The 19427-nt window shown below is 43.4% G+C and overlaps 1 protein-coding gene across 4 annotated transcripts in view; it reads right to left on the bottom strand.

Moving 5' to 3' along the window:
• CCDC88C (coiled-coil and HOOK domain protein 88C) overlaps positions 1-19427 on the bottom strand; it is a 622549-nt gene that overhangs the window by 162148 nt on the left and 440974 nt on the right. For all 4 annotated transcript variants that reach the window (XM_078660043.1, XM_078660044.1, XM_078660042.1 and 1 more), the window contains exons 16-20: positions 14282-14409; positions 13594-13735; positions 12110-12304; positions 10185-10346; positions 5668-5945 (exon numbers count right to left, since the gene is read on the bottom strand). In XM_078660043.1, the coding sequence (XP_078516169.1) occupies positions 5668-5945; positions 10185-10346; positions 12110-12304; positions 13594-13735; positions 14282-14409 (905 nt within the window). The remainder of the gene's footprint in view (positions 1-5667; positions 5946-10184; positions 10347-12109; positions 12305-13593; positions 13736-14281; positions 14410-19427) is intronic.

Raw genomic sequence — 19427 nt, 5'->3', positions numbered from 1 at the left:
GGCAAAGTGCCTTGAATTTCGTACGGCTTTCAATGCGGAGCCAATGCAAGTTACGGAGGGAGTTGGAAGTGGGGGGATTTATTGGGAAGATTACAGAGCAGCCGAGCCGCCATATTCTGTACTGTCTGAAGTTTCCGCGTTACGTCTTTACTTGCCCCCAGGAGATCTACAATGTCAAGGCTATTGGATCTGTTTTGTATGGGGCCAAATTATGGGGCTCCTCTAACTCAAATAGTTTTGATATGGTGGAACACAGTTTTCTGAGGGCCTTATTATCACTTCCAATGAGTACTCCCCTTGCACCCTTATATTTGGATCTTGCTCAGTGGAAGATTTCACATACAATTGAATGCAGATTGTTAATGAATTGGTACCGGTTATGGACCACTGCTGAATTGGAATCTTATCGCAATGGCGTCTGAGATCTTACGGCCTTATGAGGCGTAGAGAAGATCCCATAGTTTTGCACCATTAAATTGCTGTTGCAGAAGCTGGTTCCAGACATTTATTGGCCCTCTCCTAAGTTGTTGCATAAGCTATCCCGAGATCAGATCAAAAACATGTACTGGGAGGCTGAAGCTGTGGATACTGTGACCATGAGCAAAGAAAGGCTCACAGTGTCTTTTATTGATTTTAAACCTTGTATGCATTATGAGACAGATGTTGATGAAATTGTACCACCTCTAGCTCTTAAACTATACCTGCAGTTCAGATACGACACACTTCAGGCTAAAGCCTTTAGCTCCAAATGGCATGATCAGAGGGAGAGGGCTGACCAGTGCCCGGCAAGCTCAGGGGGTAGTGAAATGCTGGAACACATTGTTTTTCTGCTTTCAGTACAGTAAGCTTCGGGTCAAGTGGATTGCGCCCCCCTGTAAGAATCTAGGCATCAGATGTCACTTGGCTGCTTTTAGAATCCTGAGAACAAGTATACTCCATGTATTTGTTGTGTGAAACATTACCTATGGCCTTCTGGATAAGGTGTACTTAGTGCCAATAAAATGATGGGGGGTCGTTATGATTCCCTTCTGCGTATGGTATCTACTGATGGGGACATTGATGTTGTATTTGTGACCCCAAAGCAAACTTGGACCTATCATTTTAACATGCCATGTGAAGATTGTTTTAGCAAGTCATTAATTTATAGATTGCTCTATTTAGCTTGTAGGAAGTGTTTTCTTTAATGTTTAATATTCGTGTTTTTATTTATTTATTGGTATGTTTTAACATCTATTATTCTCTTTTTGGCATCAATTGGTTTCCCTTTATTTATGTATTTTGTGTCTTGCTGTTATTTTCCTGTGCTTTGATGATCTTTGTGATCGAAATAAAGTATGTGTATGGATAAATAATTAAGAGCATTATCATTGATTGCCGAACCAAGATGGAAGAGCACTGGCTTGTGAATTGACTCTGTAGAGAAATAATGAAAACAACCGAAAATATGGACATCATACAAGGAGCTCTTGCACGAGTAAGATTTCTCATTATATTTCACCACTCCTACTCACACTAACTAAATATCACACGCATACGAAGGAACACACAGAAGTTGCTTGACCATGTATGCAGTTTATGGCCTGACCACAAAAGTTTTGGCTATAAATACAGGAATCTCTTTTGGGCGATGATACCGATACCTACTGTAGTGGGCAATTTCCCATTCCGTGTCTAGTTACATCGTTGACTATTAAACTTGATGCAACGTCTTTTGGTGCACAAAAAAAAACTCCAAGGAGAGGGGGAGTCATTACATTTTTTCTTGAACCACACTTCGCTTAGTATTTGAATTCCAGTGCCTATCTTTAATTAAGTTGACATGCAACCCATGTTCATATAAATTTGTTAGCAAATGTGGTTGAACAATTTATCAAATTTGCCCATGTTTATAATAAAATAAACATACTTTTTATACATCATTTTGTTCAACAGTCTTAAGGCTATTTAGGGCCAAGTGTTATTTTCACTATGCTCAATCTGACTCATTGTCGTTATTGACAGATATGATTGATTCAGGCTTGCTTGGACTAAAATCGGGGACCAGAAGTTACAAACATTTTTTGCAGTGGCTGCCTTAACCTAGTGTAGTAGCGTAGTGACTCGGTGGTGACTGGCTCATTAGTGTGGTAAATAGATCCCTAACACTTTGGAAAGACGCGTCTGTGGCAGAAATGAAGCAAATGGCCTCAACTCCACTTCGCTCTTTACATTCATGAAAGGAGAGCACACAAACATACGCCTCTCCTTGACAGCAAAGTGTGCTTACTAGTAGTAATGCCAGGGGTTGGAAATGAAACAGCCCTCTGCACAGGGCAAACTCTCCCCAGATTCTTCACCTCTTTTTCCTACAAGCTTACGGCAGCTAGGCTGCTTGTCAGTGAGCCAATGAGTGCAGGAGATGGAACCAGGTCGCATTACCTTATTGTGCGTAAATGTAAATGTAAATGTACAGGAATTTATATAGCGCAAATCACCAAGCGGTTTCTAAGCGCTTGCTTAGGGAACCCGTCCTGGTATTCCCCTGTGAGATAACCCTGGCAGGGTATCCGCAAGGTGAAAGCCAGGCATCCCGCCGCGAGGGGCCGTTGTGGAGATTAAGCAAGCTATTGCCCAGAGTCGCAGAGTGTGAACCCGTGAATCGAGTAGGCACCGGAGCGAGAATTGTCGAGTCCATGGACATTTTAGGACTCAAGACCCCGCCGAGCCGGGAATTGAACCCTGGTCCCGGGCTGACCTCTGCTTCCAGGTCTGCCTCCTCTAACCAGTGAGCCGCACTTCTCCACGTGAGCGTACTGGTAGCAGGTCCCCCCTACGCAAAAAGGCATGGAGGTGGAAACCTAGTTAGTGATTGATATTTCTCCTTTGCCCATCCTGGCCTCTGCTGTTTTGTCGGGCTTCTTTGGTCCAACCACTGGCAGCCCTGAGCACTAGTGCTACGATGGATCCCCCTGGGACTGGGTGGTGGGAGGGGGGGGGATAGTTACTCGCCTCTCATTGGAGATAGGCCTTGTGGCACAGTGCCACATGCATTTTTCCAAAATCCACCAAGATTAGGCAAAGCAATGCTGCAGAGGGGTTGATAGGTGGGAGAGGGCTGCAGAAGTGATTCTTGATGCATATGCATGCACGTATGGAAAAGGGTGGATCATGGCCTCCATATGGGATAACAAGCTCATCACGGCATTACTGGTGTGTGGGCGACACAGGTAAAACACAGCACAACAGGTATCTGGGGTAAAAATGGTCTCATGTCCAGGAGATAAGGTGGTCCTCGTTCTCCCTGCCTCAGTTAGCATCATAGGAATGAGATGGCTCCCTCTGCAGTTTGGGCAACGTTTTTATATCATACCTGTTTCAGCGTTCGCCAGACGCAGCTATAACTGGATATTGCTGAGAGTTGGGCTTTGTTGGCCACTTTTCAGTGTGGATTTTCAGCAAGAGGCTGCACCAGGCCACCAAAAGAAGTTACCCACATTTTGCTGGCAGAAAGCTTGCCACCTGTAGTGAACTCATACTGGTGCGGTATTTTGTAGCTTCCTCATACATCTCAACATTGTGCAAGACAGGACCTACAGCTCTGTGGAATTAACTTTCCAAAATATAAATCTTTAAGAGGGGCAACTTCACCTTAAAACATTTTGACTGAGGTCCCCCCAGAATGTAAAAGACATCTTGTCCAAAACGTGTGGAGAGATCCCTAATCATACGCGGAAATCAGATATAGCTTCTTGCCGAGATGATATGGGTGGCATATGTGTGTTTGAAACTGCAGCCCAAAAGCCAGGCATTGGCTGCTGAAATAATCTGAAATCAGCATTTACCATTTTTATGCTGGCCACCAGGAATGCTTGGTGACTTGACAGTTTAATGTTTCCACAATCAGAGGGATCCAAGCTTTGCATGAATCTCTGCCAACTTTTCTTTGAACCCTCTATTACTTATACAAACATCCATAACTATCCAAAACACAGATTACAACTCCATAGGGCATCCCACAAAAAGCAGATGTCCCTCTACTAATGAAAAAGCGTCAATCGAGAATGTAAATTGCAGACATTGGGCTGAACAAAACAGCATAATAAAACACTTTCAGCGTAAACAAACCTTTTACAAATTTGTACTGTCTTGGGAAAAAAATTAGTTTAAGTAATGGAAAACATAAGGCAAAAGCACAACATAGGAAAGATTACTGATTGACTTGTGCCTATATTGTCATTAAATTGATATCAAAACCCTGTGCATCAATCCCACTAGTCATTGGAGCGGTTCCTTCCATCAACATTCAGAGGAACACTTGACCTTTGAACCTGTATCTTGCACGTGACCGAAGCACTCCAGAGGGAATTAAAATCGTATTCAGAGTAAAGTGGATTGATGTTCTTAATTTAATCTATAGTGCAGTGAGATGTATCCCGATCACAAAATCTACAAAACATATGGACACCTACCCTCGACAGCTTTACCTACGCCATTGTTTAGAGGGCACCCTTCAGACTCTGCCATTTTAAACCATGCCTCTGACTATGGCGTGCAATAAAAACATGTAGCCTAATGAGACACAAATCCATCTTGTATTTGCCCTTGAGGGACATATGGCAGATGTAGCCAGTCAGTCACAAGCGCAGGCTGCACCCGCTTTCCTAAGAATATCAATTATTCACACATCCCCTAGGGAACGAGACACTCTAAATCGTTATCTCCGACGGGCATGGTTCACAACCACGCAAATACGTTGTTCTCAATGAGCAAGCAAACCATAATTAGAACCAGTCCTTTCCAGTCGCTAACAAAATTTGCCTCAGACTTAAGGCGGCGTGTCTTTTAATCAGAAAAAAATGGCTTTACCCAGCTTTCATTCCCACCAGGCCTGAAGGCGTTCCTTGGCTTTGTACGTCTTCCTAGAACTGCTCAGAAAAAAGATGGCGAGAAAAAAGATGGCGAGGAAAAAAGAGAGGTGCAATGTAGTGTGATATGGGAGGGGAGCACCTGAATTACAAGGTTAAACTTTCTTGTGTTTTATAGATTGCGTGCATCACAACTTTTAAAGGGAACCGTCAGATTGAAGTGATGAAAGCAAAATTCAATCAAATTGAAATTTACTAAGAATATCAATTCTGGAATTTAATAGCTGGTGCAATAACTGTTACTGGCAGGGTGGTTCACATTTTCACCTATTTTTAAAATTACACCTTCTCTCCTCTCTAGAATTCAAGCATGGTTGATGCTTGTGGTCAACATCCAAAATCAAAAAAAGTTTGATGGAGTCACTAGATCGAAGAAGAGCGCACACCATGCGAATCTAGCATAGGTTCGTTCTGCAAAATAACAATGTAACCCATACTTTCTTCTTTGCTTAAAAAATAATGAGAGAAGAAAAACGTCTATGAAAAGTAAAAGCCCTTCTGATGGGGAAAGTAAATCGAGGTTTCATTAAAAAATAAATGTCAGGACATCAAATGTATGCATCACAAACGTTACACATCAAAACGAATTGTTTGTTAAAAGAAAAGTTTCTGTGTGTAATGAATGACTACCGAGGATTACCTCTGTTAGCATTCCATTATATTTTACTCGTTTTAGTAACTTTAATACCTTTCATCAATCACTAGTCATGAATATAATACATCCTTTAATTTTCAATTTTGTGGCATTGCCCTAACACTATACCTTTCCTGCAGCTGCTTGTGGTCCACCTCCAGACTTTTATGCACGGTTTTCAGATTGCTGTGCTGTTTGATGAGCATCTCGTACTCTGTGGACTGTCGCTCGTGCAGGGACACCAGGTGCTCGTGGTCCCTCAGCAGCGACTCGTGCACAGCTTTCAGCTCATCGCGCTGCTTCTGGAAGCTCTCGATTTCGTTCTCCTTGGCTGTCTGCTGGCTCTGTAGTAAGGCATTCTGGGCCATAAGCGAGGCACTTTGAGAGCTAACTGCTGAATTTTCCACCTGCAATATATGTAATGTGTATTGTAATATGAATAACTAACACATATTATAGGAAAATTACCTACCAATCGTCTATTAGAGCACCACAATGGAAAATCGTTGCACATAGTATGCTGCTCCAACCATAGCAAGGGCAGGTCACATAAAGACAATCAAACTCTTCCTCCTCAAGCCCTCCCAGTCCACGGCGTAGGGCCTTCATCTTCTCCAATACTTATGCTCTGCTGATGTACCTTCATGGCACTACTTTATTTGGCACCTCCCAGCACAGCAACACAAACACAACCACTTAATTCCGACTATCAAGGACCTTAAGTTGCTCCCACTACAGGCTTGCATCAAATGGCATGCACTCAGCATCATCTTTCAACCCGTCACTCAAACATTACCTCACTAAAAATCTTCTCCAGGGCCAAAACTCTACAATGGGGAGAATAAACCATCAGATGGCCAAGACCAGCAAGGAAAAAACAAGAAGGCAAGCCTTCTGCTCTGCCAGCTCATCTTTGTTGAATAAACCCTCTTCAACCTGAGACTGTCCTCCCACATTCGTCATTCAGGCAAGCTGTTACGTCCACTGCCAGCCACCAAGCAATTTGGTCTCCTTTCAAAGTCCCCTAGAAGTACTATTCTATACCACCCATGTGGGACTTAACCATTGCGTCTTAGTCATTCTGAGGTACGTTCGGTACCTTTATGCCTTTTTAAATGTTTCCTTTGTGACTCTATCTGTGCTGTGAGCCACATTACTTCCTGGCCTACATTAAGAGCTCCCCTGCCACCTTTGGCTGACTGTGTGTGTGTGCTAATACCAATCATAAAATAAAACAGCAATAAAAAACACTAGTAGCTTGGTAAACAGTGTGACACAGGAGTCTATTTCACAACTGCCATTTAGGCTATATCAATTAACGCTCCACGTTGGCAAAAGTGCTAATTCCATATAGAAATCGGGCAGTAGTAGAACAAGGGAATGAGATTTTAATGACCAACTATGGCAGACAGAGTGGGCACACTTCTAGGATGGTTATTTGCGATCTGATCTGTGATTTGCTTACAATAAGATTTAGACCTCAACGTGTTTGCACCATGAACCGCTGCTTTATACAGTCATAATGATCTAATCCCAGCCAGAGCTGAATAGCCACTGATGTCATCACTGAAATGTTAGGGCTGGTGCTGAGATGGAAAGATTAGTTGGCATCTGCGACCCGGTTGGAGAGGAGAAAGGAGCACGGAGTGGACCACGGAAGGGAAAACGACCGTTTACCACAGGTTTTATGCCAGTAACCCTGATATGAGCCTCCACACAGGTAGCCACTTCGGTAGCTGATACCCGAGAGATACCTGGGGTCTCGCTCAGGCTTACCAGGTTCCGGATACCAAAAATGGGTTTCTGTGAACTATTATTGCTAGTGTAATTGCTGTTGTATGAGCCATGGACCCTGAGGTAAACAGAATTCCAGAGAGAATTGCCAATATTTGAGCATCAATGAGATAATGTGGTTATTTCCCTTTTGTATACCTAAGCAGAGCAGATGCCTATCCAGTAAAACTGTATGTACTGTGATTGATTTGATGAGTGTGGTACTGGACATATAGAAGTTTAAAAGTCTTCTTGTAGGAAAACCACCAAGGGCAAAACAAGATCAGTAGGGGTGTATCAAAGTTTACCAGTTTAGACCTACACCACAGTCATAGGGAGAAGGGTTTTTAAACCCTATGTTGTAATATGCTTCTGCTTTGCCTCTTCCTTACATCACATGTGTAAGCTCTACAATTGTTTGCCAGTCCTTGGCTGGCTTTAGAATGTTGCTGATGACATGAAGGAGATTGGGTGGCTGAGCTGTTCTTACTATCTATCAACTAAATAAACTCCTCTCTTGAGGCTGCAAAGCCCCTTCTCATCTTTAAGGAAGAAACCACTTTACAACACCCTAATATACTTTTATTTTTGCATATCTCAAACATGGTGCACCGTTGATAAATAAATGAGCCATAATGTTGCAAATCAACTCAAAACAAGTTCTTACTCATGTTAAGAAAGATTAATTAACATGTTACCAGAAATGAGTTAAACATAAATGAAACAATGTAGAAATGTACAGGAAATTTCTAAATCAGGACCTTCCAATTTGTAGTTTGGTGACCTGTTAATGTAAAATAAAATAATGGTCTACATCAACATCAAGGGTGTGGACAATGCCTAACTGTAAATGAAACAACGCAATGGGCAGCATCTGTTTTGTAAAGCCCGTCTCTTTCACAGAATGAACATTTATCCCCTCCAGTATGATTGTTTCAAGAGTCAAGGCAAAAGCACTATTTAACCTGAAGATTATATTTTCATGTTGTGGTCACAGGAGTATTCTTTGCCTCGTACCGATCCTTTCTGTGTGGAATTATCCAAGAGTTTGGGTCTCAACCACATTGTGAAGATGAGAGAGCACATCTACTGTTTGCTACTATTCTGTTCCAATATAACTAAATGGGACTTGATTGTTTTCCTAAGGATCAAGGAAAACCCAATAGGTATCATTACAGCACCTTGTTGAAGTGGAAGACATAGGATACAGGCTGCTATATTAAGGTAGTCCCGAAGGCCCCATGGTTCAAAATCTTTCAGTGGGACTCTCAAATATTTTAAATGGTGAGGTTTGTATAGAAGTGAAAAGGAAGAAAAACAGGTCAGTGGTTATGTGCTAAAGGGAGACATTAATTAATGCAGGATAGAAGAGTAGAAACAGTAGAATATGTTTTAAGTATTCAAAATAGAAGATGTCCAAAAAAGAGCTGTGAAAGAACAAATGCTGGGGATGTGCACGCTAATTCAATTACAAAAAGAGATTCTGTGCCTTGCATACACTTAAGGTGGACAATAAAAGGCCACTAAACAGAGTATATATAGGGATACAAATGGAACTCAGCTAAGTTATGGCAGAACACACACCCTTGTTTCTTACACACGAGGAATGCGCTGGAAAAATATAAAATAGAGACACCATCTCAGTCGACAAAATTGTAAACAGAAAATTGAAAACCGCAAGCCGTTCCACTAAACATTCACTAGATTTTAATGAGGTCTTTAAATAGTGAAGGCTGTGAGTATTACAGAAGATTTAAATAAATGGTTTGGAAAACGTACCGCTTGATCAACCCATGAACGAAGCAAGTATCAAGTGCACGTCTAATTTCCTGAACAATAGATCTGCTAAGTGCTGGGGAAAATGTGATCTTGCGGCAACGCTGAAGACTGTGGAATCAGTAAACATGGGCTCAGTTCTGGATGTCCTCAATTTACCACATTATGTGGTCTTACCACCCGTAAGCCAGAGTGTTTGGAGGGGACTTAGTTTGCAATCTCTAAGGACAACTTGAAGAGGTTGTTGTGATTGGCAATAGGTTACTTTGGGTCAATAGTCCCCAACAACCATCCTTCATTTGAAGTGTGTGCAAGCCAGCATGTCTCAAAGGGTTTAACAGTATTTATCTTTGGGGTATATTTGTATAGTCATGTTTACTCAAAATGTTTCAAACAGAAAGTAGCCACTCCATCTGCAAGCAGCACAATAACTTTGTGCTAAGTGTTAGAAGATGTGCTGAATCGCCTTTACAATTCTGAAGGCAGCCACGTGTGCTACCCCATTTACTTGAACAGACATCTGCTTCAAATCCATCTTCAGAGATCGATTAGTTTCAGATGTTCAGTCCAACCTAAGCAATGTGACAACTAATTAATGTAGTGTAGAGAGAATGTTAATAAGAACACGAAAGAGAACAAGCTACTTATCTAACACTTTTTTCTAACATATTGCTTTCTCAAGATTAAAAACGATCACCTAAAAACTCATGGTCCGTGTTGGGTGATGCTGCTTCACTGGGATGCATCATGCTTTTGGTTTATGAAGAATCCAAAAGGTTCTTAGGGGCATATGGGAAGAAAGAGAATGTCAACAGCAAGGTTGTCGAAGAGGAATCAGCATGCACATGGTAAAGCGATGGTACAACAATTTCTGTATTCCTCAGCTATAATGACACTCACAACTAAGATTCATAAATACTTTTCAGAGAGTCAACAGAGATGTGTGGTTCAAGTTGAACAAAAAATGCAGACCAAGCTGAGGAGGGTATACACTATCGCACAACAACCTCATTCAGCTGGCGACCATGCAGTCAATTTGCACCTGCTACTCCAATAAATTATATTTAAATATGACATTTGTATGCCATGGTTCTGACCTGGAGTTTGGCTGTCTGAGTCTGTAAGGCAGTGTTGTGCTCTTGTAGGGAGGTGACCTGTTTGTGCAGGTTCAAGATCTGACTGTTAAGCGAGGTATTCTGGGATTCCAAATTCTTCAACTGCTCCTTGAACATCTGTTTCTCTGCCTGAAGAGTAGCATTCTTTAAGAAAACATAAAAGAAATGTAAGTGGACAGAAATACCTCTATTTTATATCCCCTTTAATCTTCTTTCCTTCTTAGTTTCTCTAGCTGTATGTAATTAAAACTTCAATAATCAAGTGTGTCCTGCTCCTTTAAATCATTCCTCCTATGACTGCATGATGGTTCACGCCGTATGAATCAGGGAGAACTATGAGGGTTCCTTTGCTTTCTCTGTGCACACTTTACTGTTTCTAGTGCAACATTTGCATCCACAAGAAAGCTTCTGAGAGGCCATTACATGATGTTAGCTAACTGATGCTTCTGTGGACACAGGAGATAGACTGATGAGTAATTATGAATAGATTACAAATACAGTGACTGGAAACATGAGGCGGGCTGTTATTAAGACATGAGAGCAGAGATTTGACATGTGTTTTTTTCCATTATTTCAGAATGAAGGCAGTGTAGTAATTGTAATTCACATGATAGTCTAAAAGTGTGACTGAGTAGTACTTGTGAAATTCTTTTTGCTTTATACATATTCAGATGTATTGCTGTATGCAAATATCATGGAATGCTAGGTAGTGAAAAGATTTTCTATTGCTCGTTTTCCCACTCTATTCGGTTCTTTTTGTTTGCAATCTTCCCTACTTCCTCAATTTATAAGAAAAACAGACTGGTCAATAGCCTTGCTCCTATCTTCAATGCACTTGGAGACATTGTATGCTCCTACTTAACCGCATCGCTGCGGCGGCTTTTCCGGCTGTGCGCTGTAATTTTAAAAATACCGCGTTACATGACGAGCTCAGCTCGTCATGAGCGCACGGCAGGTTACGCTCATGACGAGCTGAGCTCGTCATCAGCCTGGAAGGGGTTAAATGTGCTACTCTGAAAGTCAAAATCGTTGTAAACCCTCGTTTTGGTTTGAAAACTATAATGTGTTTGTACAATTCCAATTAGAAGTTTTAAACAGTCTGCACTTGTCACTGTTTTTCTAGATGTAATACACTATTGCTTGTGTGGGTGGACAAACAGCCATGCTGTGGCATTGTACGTATAAGAGGTTAAAACCATTAGCTAAATTTGGAAAAAGATAGTCTACACTTTTCAGATTTATGTCTGCGGCATTCAGTAGAAATGAAGGAGGCATATGTTTGTGCTGAAAGTGAATGATCATTGCACAAGAGGTGTTGGAAAACTCATTTTGGCCACTAACTCATGTCTCTGGAACCTCTAAACCAATCATAACAATAATTGGTATGTTGAATAGACTGGCACAGAGCAAGGAGTAGAACTATTTAATTCATGTGTGTTACATTCTGGCAAAGGCATACAAAAGTTGATGGTACATAAAAGACATTTCTACAATTAAACATGTGAGCTACAGTAAGTGTTTTCGCAACTGGAGTAGACATACCCTTGCCTAAATAATATACTCAATTATCATTACCCCGATAACACTGCAGTGATGCATTTAGAAAATACTTCTATGTATTAGGGCAAATTAGCATTGTCCTAAATACCCCAGTGTAATATACCATTGATGTTTAAAGCACAAGCATTAACACCATTTTATGGCCTGAGACCAGCACTGGCCACAACTGGGGGGCAATATCCATAATTCACAGGAGGCGGCTCTTGCAAAGCAAGGTTCTATGCTAAAGCATGACCAGGGAGAATGAAAAATATATCCCATGCCTTGTTGTCTGGTATAATCTATACAATTATGCACATGTTATGAAATGCATGAACACACACACAGTTTTGACACTGTAAACTTACATTTCTTTCCAGGTCTATGGCCCTGTCTTTCACCTTCAGTAGATCCAAGGATGCTTCCCTGTGCTCAGTCTCCAGTTTCTCTTGGTTTTGCCGGTTACACTGAAGTTTCTCCGTAGGATGTTTGAATGAGTTCTGTACATAATTCTCATCCTCTTGGTTGCAGTTTTTTGTTTTTGCTCTAAACTCCTTTTTAACCTGAAAGGAGAAGCATTAGTCAAACGATACTTCACCTGAAAAATGGATACCTTTCTAGCATACATTAGGATTTTTTTCCCTTAAAGCCACCATTCATCCCACCTATTCCTTCTTCTCTGCTATACTTCTGCTCTATAAATGTCTAAAGGGTCTACTATCTCACCAATGCAGCAGCAACAAGCTATCGCCCCATAATCTACTACGTCCCATCCTCTCTGTAAACCCTCCTATATTCTGATCAAATACTAGAAGTGTCGGAATTACTTCTGCCCAAGTTTATGCCCCTATGTTACCTTTAGGGGCTTAAACTGTGTATCAAGGTCTACACATACAATATTCCTTTCCACAAAACTCAGACATAATCCCCAAGGCACCATTCCACTCAAAATACTACAAAACTACGATTTTCCACTGTCGAAACCACTCACTTACTTCAAAGCAGGAACTGGGTACCCGTATGTCTAATATGTATTATAAAACGGTAAATTGGGTGTAATACTTAAGCAAGATGGCCACCAATGTGGACTACTACTTGCTAAGATTAAAGTTAAATAGGTACAGAAAACAACAGCAACAGATAAAAAAGGAGGTGTGTAGCACTTCATCGATCACCACCTAAGTGATTTCAACAAAGAACGAAAGAGCCAACAATGAAGACTGAAACAGTGAGAAAAATGAAGGAGTCAGCAGAGGCAGTCATCAATCAGCACCTAAGCAAAGACTGTCCCCAGTGAGTACTGCTTCAAGTCAGCAAAATGAATGAGCAGAAAGTGGTGCGGCACTTAATGTTTTTTGTTGGTAGTTAGAAACTCAAGTCAACTTATCTCTAATCAGAGCAACAAATGCAGGCTTTATACAAAGTAACACCATTGTGGGTTCTTTTCATGAACATACTCAACTTGCAGATTTTCAATTAAGCAGTGTGTAAACTGTACAAGAAAATTAAGTACAAGGACCCAATTATTTTCTAAGGAGTTCATGGCTTGCACTGCTGAATGCTGGGGTTGCCAAATACCAAAGCTACCCAGTTTTCACTGAACCTCAAGCTTTTTTCCAATTCGCTACACTTCCCTTATCTCTATTTTTGTGCGTTTAGCTTCTGCCTCTCTTCTCCGGTCTTTTTTTCCTCTTACACCAGGTCAAAATCTCATGAAGAAAATTGAGTGACGTTCAAAAAAATGAGTGTTGCTCCCACTACCGGTAACCACCGGCACATATTAATCCCTGCACTTAACCCAATCACACGCAAAGCACATGCAAATGAAGGCACAGCTCCAATATCATTTTACCATATTTAGCTCATTCTGTAGCTGCTGGTTCAGATTATGAGATTCTTGTACTTGAGCCTCTAGAGCAGTGATCTTTTCTTCTTTAATTGTTAGTGTTGTTTTGAGGGTCGATTCAAATTTGCTCTCTAGAATTTTGAACTTCCTGAAAAACAATGATACGTGTTAATATTGTATAGTTTATTCTCAAAAACACCTGCAATGACGTTGCCTATCAGTAACTCCTTTGTATACGGCAATCAATTTTAAAGTACGGCATCATAAGTACTTTTGCTTTTGAGCGGCTCTACTATAGCAAAGAATGCAGGCAAGACCAGCTAACCCACTTAAAGACTTGTGGTAAATTAACACTAAGAATTAAGACCGAAATGAGAAGAGACAAAATGAAGGGTAGAACAACTGAATCAATAGCAGAAGTACAGGAAACCCCAAATGATACAACAGTATCTTGATGGAAGTAACAGCATGCAAGTGCTTCCTAAACAGTTAAGTCACCAGCCCAAACCTCATAAGTACTCCAATCTTCTGCACCAGATAAATAGCTGATGCATAAAGCTAATTCTCGGGCACAGCAAAGATTGTCTGAGAGGGAACCAACCCTGTTTCTTGCAGTACTAGCCTATTGAGAAATCCTGCTGTCGTGAAGACTTTGTATAATCTGGGTCATGATCTTGTAGCGTCCTTTACTCACTTTTCAGCATTGCTGTTCTCATCTTGAAGCATCAGCTCTTTATTCAGCCCAATCTTCTCCAGCTCCTGGCTCAGTTTGTCAAGTTCGCTGGCCTGCTGCTGGCTCTTCAGCTTCTCCAAGACTAGGTCCTGCAAGAACAAGACATTACTGACCAGGTCAAATCAAGTTGCAACCAACAAACAGACCATCCTCCCAAATTCTACGTGTAGTTAATCTGAGCAATATAGTGGCTAGAATAATGAGAAGAATTATGCTAGACAGCACTATGGAATATCCTTCACACCTACACAGCTCTCATTCTTGTACCACTCATACTGAAGTCCACTCAAGAGGACGGTTCTCTTTTCCAGGTCAGACCAAAAAAATAACCACGGGGTTCGGGTACCTACCTTTTTTTTTTTTTAATATATTTTTATTAATTTTTCAACACAAACAACACCCATATGCATGACATATTATTGTGAGGGGCACATTTCTTGATATAATCACGTTTGTCCATATCTTTCAATTGAGCTGGTATACACGCCATAGTTTCTACCACATGTACCTTTCTGTTTTTCCTGTTTTTGGATGTCAACCAGAAGTAACGGGCGTGCTATATCATCATACATCCTTGCGCCAACACAGATTGGTGCCCCCTCATTTGCGTGCAGTTCCCTTCCTCTCCCTCCCTATCCCAATCTACCAGTGTGTTCCAATGAACCTAAACAGGACTAGCAAGTGTCACAGCATTGCGAGTGTGCCCGGCTCGCGCATTCTTCCAGTACAACGCCCCAGGCTAAGCCATTCCTAACCCCGCATCCATTAACTCCAAAGTCTGTTGGACCCTTTTAATATGCTATGTCTTCAGGGAGTCTTCTGCTGCGCCTCCAAGGACTCAGTATCTGATTCCAACTCAGGCAACGTCAGCAACGCGACCAATGTTTCCCATGGTTTTGCGGTTTCCAGCACCTTTTCATTGTTAGCTCTCCTAGCCTGCTGGAACCTAACCACACTCTTGCTAGCCAGCCAAGCAGTGAACTCCGCCCTCCCCCGCTCTACTCTAGGCCCCCGTCTGGCCTTCCATTGCCTCGTTAGTTTCCTCTTAGCTAGCAGCAACCCCAGGTTGAGGAACTTACTCGTAACCTTTGTTCGCGTCGTGTGGGGAAACCAGTGTAGTATACATGCCACCATGTTGGGTTCTATCTGCCTATCCGTCACTCTGCACAGTACATCGACCACCTCATCCCAGTACGTTCCGAGCGGGGGCAACTCCACATCATATGGTGTAAGTCTGCTGCGTTCAATTGGCATCGGGGACAACAAGCTGTGTCTATGTTAAACTATTTATTTATCTGCTCTGGAGTTAAATACGCCCTATGCACTATGTAGAAATGAATAAGTTGGAATCTAGCATTGCGCTTGCCCTTCCACGCTCTTTCCACTATCTTAGCCCATGTTGTTTCTGGGATGTCTTTACCCTTGTCTGCCTCCCACTTCTCCCTTAATCGATTCAGTGGTTGTAGCCCTTCTTCCACCATTCTCCTATATAAGCACGTTATGGCTTTGACAGTCCCCGCTGCATTACGACATATTGACATGTCAAAGATGTCTGTGGTTCCGATAGCCCTCCTACCCAATGCCGTTGGATCACCGAGACCAGAGCGGCATGCAGCAAGTAAGCGCCCCGGGTAAATCATACCTATCTTGCAATGCCTGAAAAGGCAAAAGGACTCACCCCTCGTACAGACCCCCAACCATCTGCAGCCCCAATTCCTCCCACTCTGCCAGCGCGGACCAGTCTCCTCCATGTGGGAGGGCCGTGCACATTCCCAAAGGAATCTCCGGGCCATATGGACGAGTGACATCACCCCTGCGCCTGCTGCTGTTCCAGCACGATCTCAGCGCTCTCTCTTCGTATGTCAGTGAGCCGTCACGCATCCGCTGGCAAAGGACAACAAAAGACAGAAAATGACGTGGGAACCATCGGTCCTCTGGACCATCCGGGCCCCGGAATTCCCTAGCCACCGCTTGTGTAAGCCACTGCAACTGGGCTGACAAATAATACAATTCAAAGTCTGGGACTGCCCAGCTACCTTCAGCTCAAAGTCGCATCATCGTGGTCAGTGCCACCTGCCGCCTGCCGCTCCTCCATAAAAATCCTCCCACCATGGACCGAAGCGTCCTAAACACCGGGCCTGGTATCAGATCGGCAGCGTCCTGAAATAATATAGCAGTCGTGGCAGTGCTACCATCTTCAGAAGCGCCGCTCGGCCTGCCACCGAGAGCAGCAACGTCCCCCAGAATGCCATGCTCCCTTTGATCCCTCGCACCGCTCTGCCCACGATTCCCTCCAATAGGTCCGGCTGCCCATGGTAGGTGTTAGTCCCCAGGTAAGGCAGGCAGCTGGGCTCCCATTGTCTTCCTCCAAAGCAAGCAGGGCTTTCCATCGCCTGATGTACCGGGAACAGGCAAGTCTTTGCCCAGTTCACTCGTAGCCCTGAGACATCACCAAACTTTTTTCAAAGTTTTGTCGCTTCCGATAAGATCCCACCCGGGTCAGCAAAAAACATAAGCAGGTCATCAGTGTACAGCAATATGTACTGCATGTCCCCGTGTAGCTCCAAGCCTACATAATGCCTCCCTGACCTAGCGGGCGCGGCCAGTGGTTCGATTGCTAGCGCGAACTGCAACGGAAAGAGAGAACAACCCTGTTGTGTCACTCGCCCCACTGAGTAGGTTGCTGACACCGTCACTCCCGTCCGCACTCGGGCTGTCGCTGAATTGTATAGTATTTGGGTCCACCCCACAAATGCCTCCCCCAAGCCCATCATGCGCATGACTTGGAACAGATACAGCCATTCCAGGCTATCAAAAGCCTTCTCTATGTTGACCGATAGAATCATTGCAGTAGCTGGTAACCCATGGCTTTCCCCCAGGATTCGAAGTAGCCACCGCACATTAATTGACGTATTCCTCTTAGGGATAAAACCAGATTGATCCCGATGGACCAGCTGCGACATATGCGGGAAGAGCCGAGGCGCTAGGATCCTGCTCAAAATGTTGTAGTCGGTCATCAACATTGAGAGGGGGCGATATGCTTTCATGTCTGTGGGTTCCCTCCTCGGTTTCAGGAGGGGGATAATAATAGCCTCCCTAGTGGTCATAGGTAACCGCCCTATCTCGCGTGCCTCCCAATATACCACTTGCAGGCGCGGGGCCTAGCAATCTACGTATTTGAGATAGAATTCTATTGGAAGACCATCCACCTCAGGCATCTTACTATAGGCCATATGCTTGATTGCAGTCCTGATCTCTCCCACCGTAATCTCATCCCCCCCCTCCCCCGGCAGATCTTCTTGCTCTTTACCCAGGCACGGCAGGGCCACATCCGCAAGGTACTCCCCTACGCTATCTGCACCTTGAATCAATTGGCTGCAGTAGAGCTCAGTATAATACTCCAGAAATAAACTCTATTTATCCCTGATTGTGTGCACACCATTTCTCCTGTCGGGGCTACCAGCCCCAATATCAGTGGCCCCCTGGGATTCGGGTCAGCCAGCCACGCCAGCAGAGCGCTCGATTTGTCCCCCTCTGCGTGCATCCTTGCTCTGTAAGCCTTATAATCAAAAGAGCGCAATCTTTCCATCTGTACAGCCACTGCCTCTCTAGCCTCCAATATCTCGGATTGCACCCCTGGATCCCCAGGGCGGGCTCTCTCAGCCTCTCTCAACCAGCTTTCTGCCGCCTCTAGATTCGTCAGCAATGTTTTCCTTACCCCCGTCATTTTACCGATACAGACACCCCGAACCACCACCTTAAATACATCCCACTCCACTGCTGCAGACATTGCCGTCCCTTCGTTCCCTTAAAAATACTGACCAATGCTCGTCTCCAGCTCTTCACAGAAGTCCGGGTCCTCCAGCGTCTCCGGTTAGAGCCGCCAGGTCAGGATCACCGCCCTCTCTCTGTTCCATCGTATGCGCACCAATAACGGGTTATGGTCTGATATCATTCTGGACAAATATTCACGATCTATCACCTTGGAGTGGACGTCAGGGGTGCACAATATTGCATCTAGCCTCATGTGTAGGTCGTGGAGGCCAGAATAATATGAATAGTCCCACTTCTCCAAGTGATGCGCGTGCCATGTATCGACCAGCCCCCAATTATTCTGCCACGCGCTTCTCGCCTTGGATAGTCTATGTGTCGGAGCGCCAGAAAGTGGGGTGGGGGTGGAACCTGTCCTGCTCCACGTCCAAAATTGAATTAAAGTCTCCTCCCATTATTATGGAACTGGTCAGGTAAGGTGCTAAGCTTCCTGATAATCTTTCGAAGAACGAGAGTTGTTCTACATTGGGAGCATACACACTACACAGCGCAACTTCCACTCCATCAAGCCGCCCCAGCACCACTACAAACCTTCCCTCTGGGTCCACTAATTGTTGCGTCTGCTGGAAAGGGACACCCTTCGGGTACCTACCATGTGCAATCTGCGCTTCCTATTCCAACTTTTCCTGCTACAAATGAAGCGTAACACATTGAAGATAACATTTGTGCACCGACCACCTCACGTTTTACTTCTGCCCAAGTAGTTTTCATCCTTCTTATTTCTCTGGGGTTTTGATGAGAAGGAGGTGTGGGGGGGATTTCAGTTGCGCAATCCTGATTAAGGTGCAGCCTTCTGTTGGCGCTCAAATTAGGATTCTCAGAATAAAGTTTGCAGTATGTTGTGGTCTGATCTAGACACTTGGAGAAAATTCTGTTTGCAGTGTGTGCTAACCATATCGACAAAACAGAACGAGCTATGCCATGACCTACAACAGAATCCTACAGAAACCCTACATTTGCCTAAGCATTTTAAAACTACACAAGCAGAAAGCACTTACTTAAAAACTGATTAATATCATTGGTTGTTTCAATGCTCAATTTACACAGTTACCATGAATGAGGTATTGACCTTGAGTGAGACCTGAAATAACATAACCAACAAAAAGCTTATTTTCCAGTTTGTCCATTAAAACCTATATGGACAGGTCACTTATACAACACACTAGAAACATGCAATTGCCTCTAGGCTCTTTGGTGCTTTAGGGAGCTGAATGCAACAGGGAGACTAGAAGTGGGCAACTTGCAGCTGCATGACACCTAGGTTTTCAAAGCAGAT

The sequence above is a fragment of the Lissotriton helveticus genome, chromosome 9 (assembly GCF_964261635.1).
Source record: "Lissotriton helveticus chromosome 9, aLisHel1.1, whole genome shotgun sequence".
Lineage (NCBI taxonomy): Eukaryota > Metazoa > Chordata > Amphibia > Caudata > Salamandridae > Lissotriton > Lissotriton helveticus.
The sequence above is the reverse complement of the archived record's forward strand: the minus strand, read 5'-3'. Positions and strand labels throughout refer to the sequence as shown.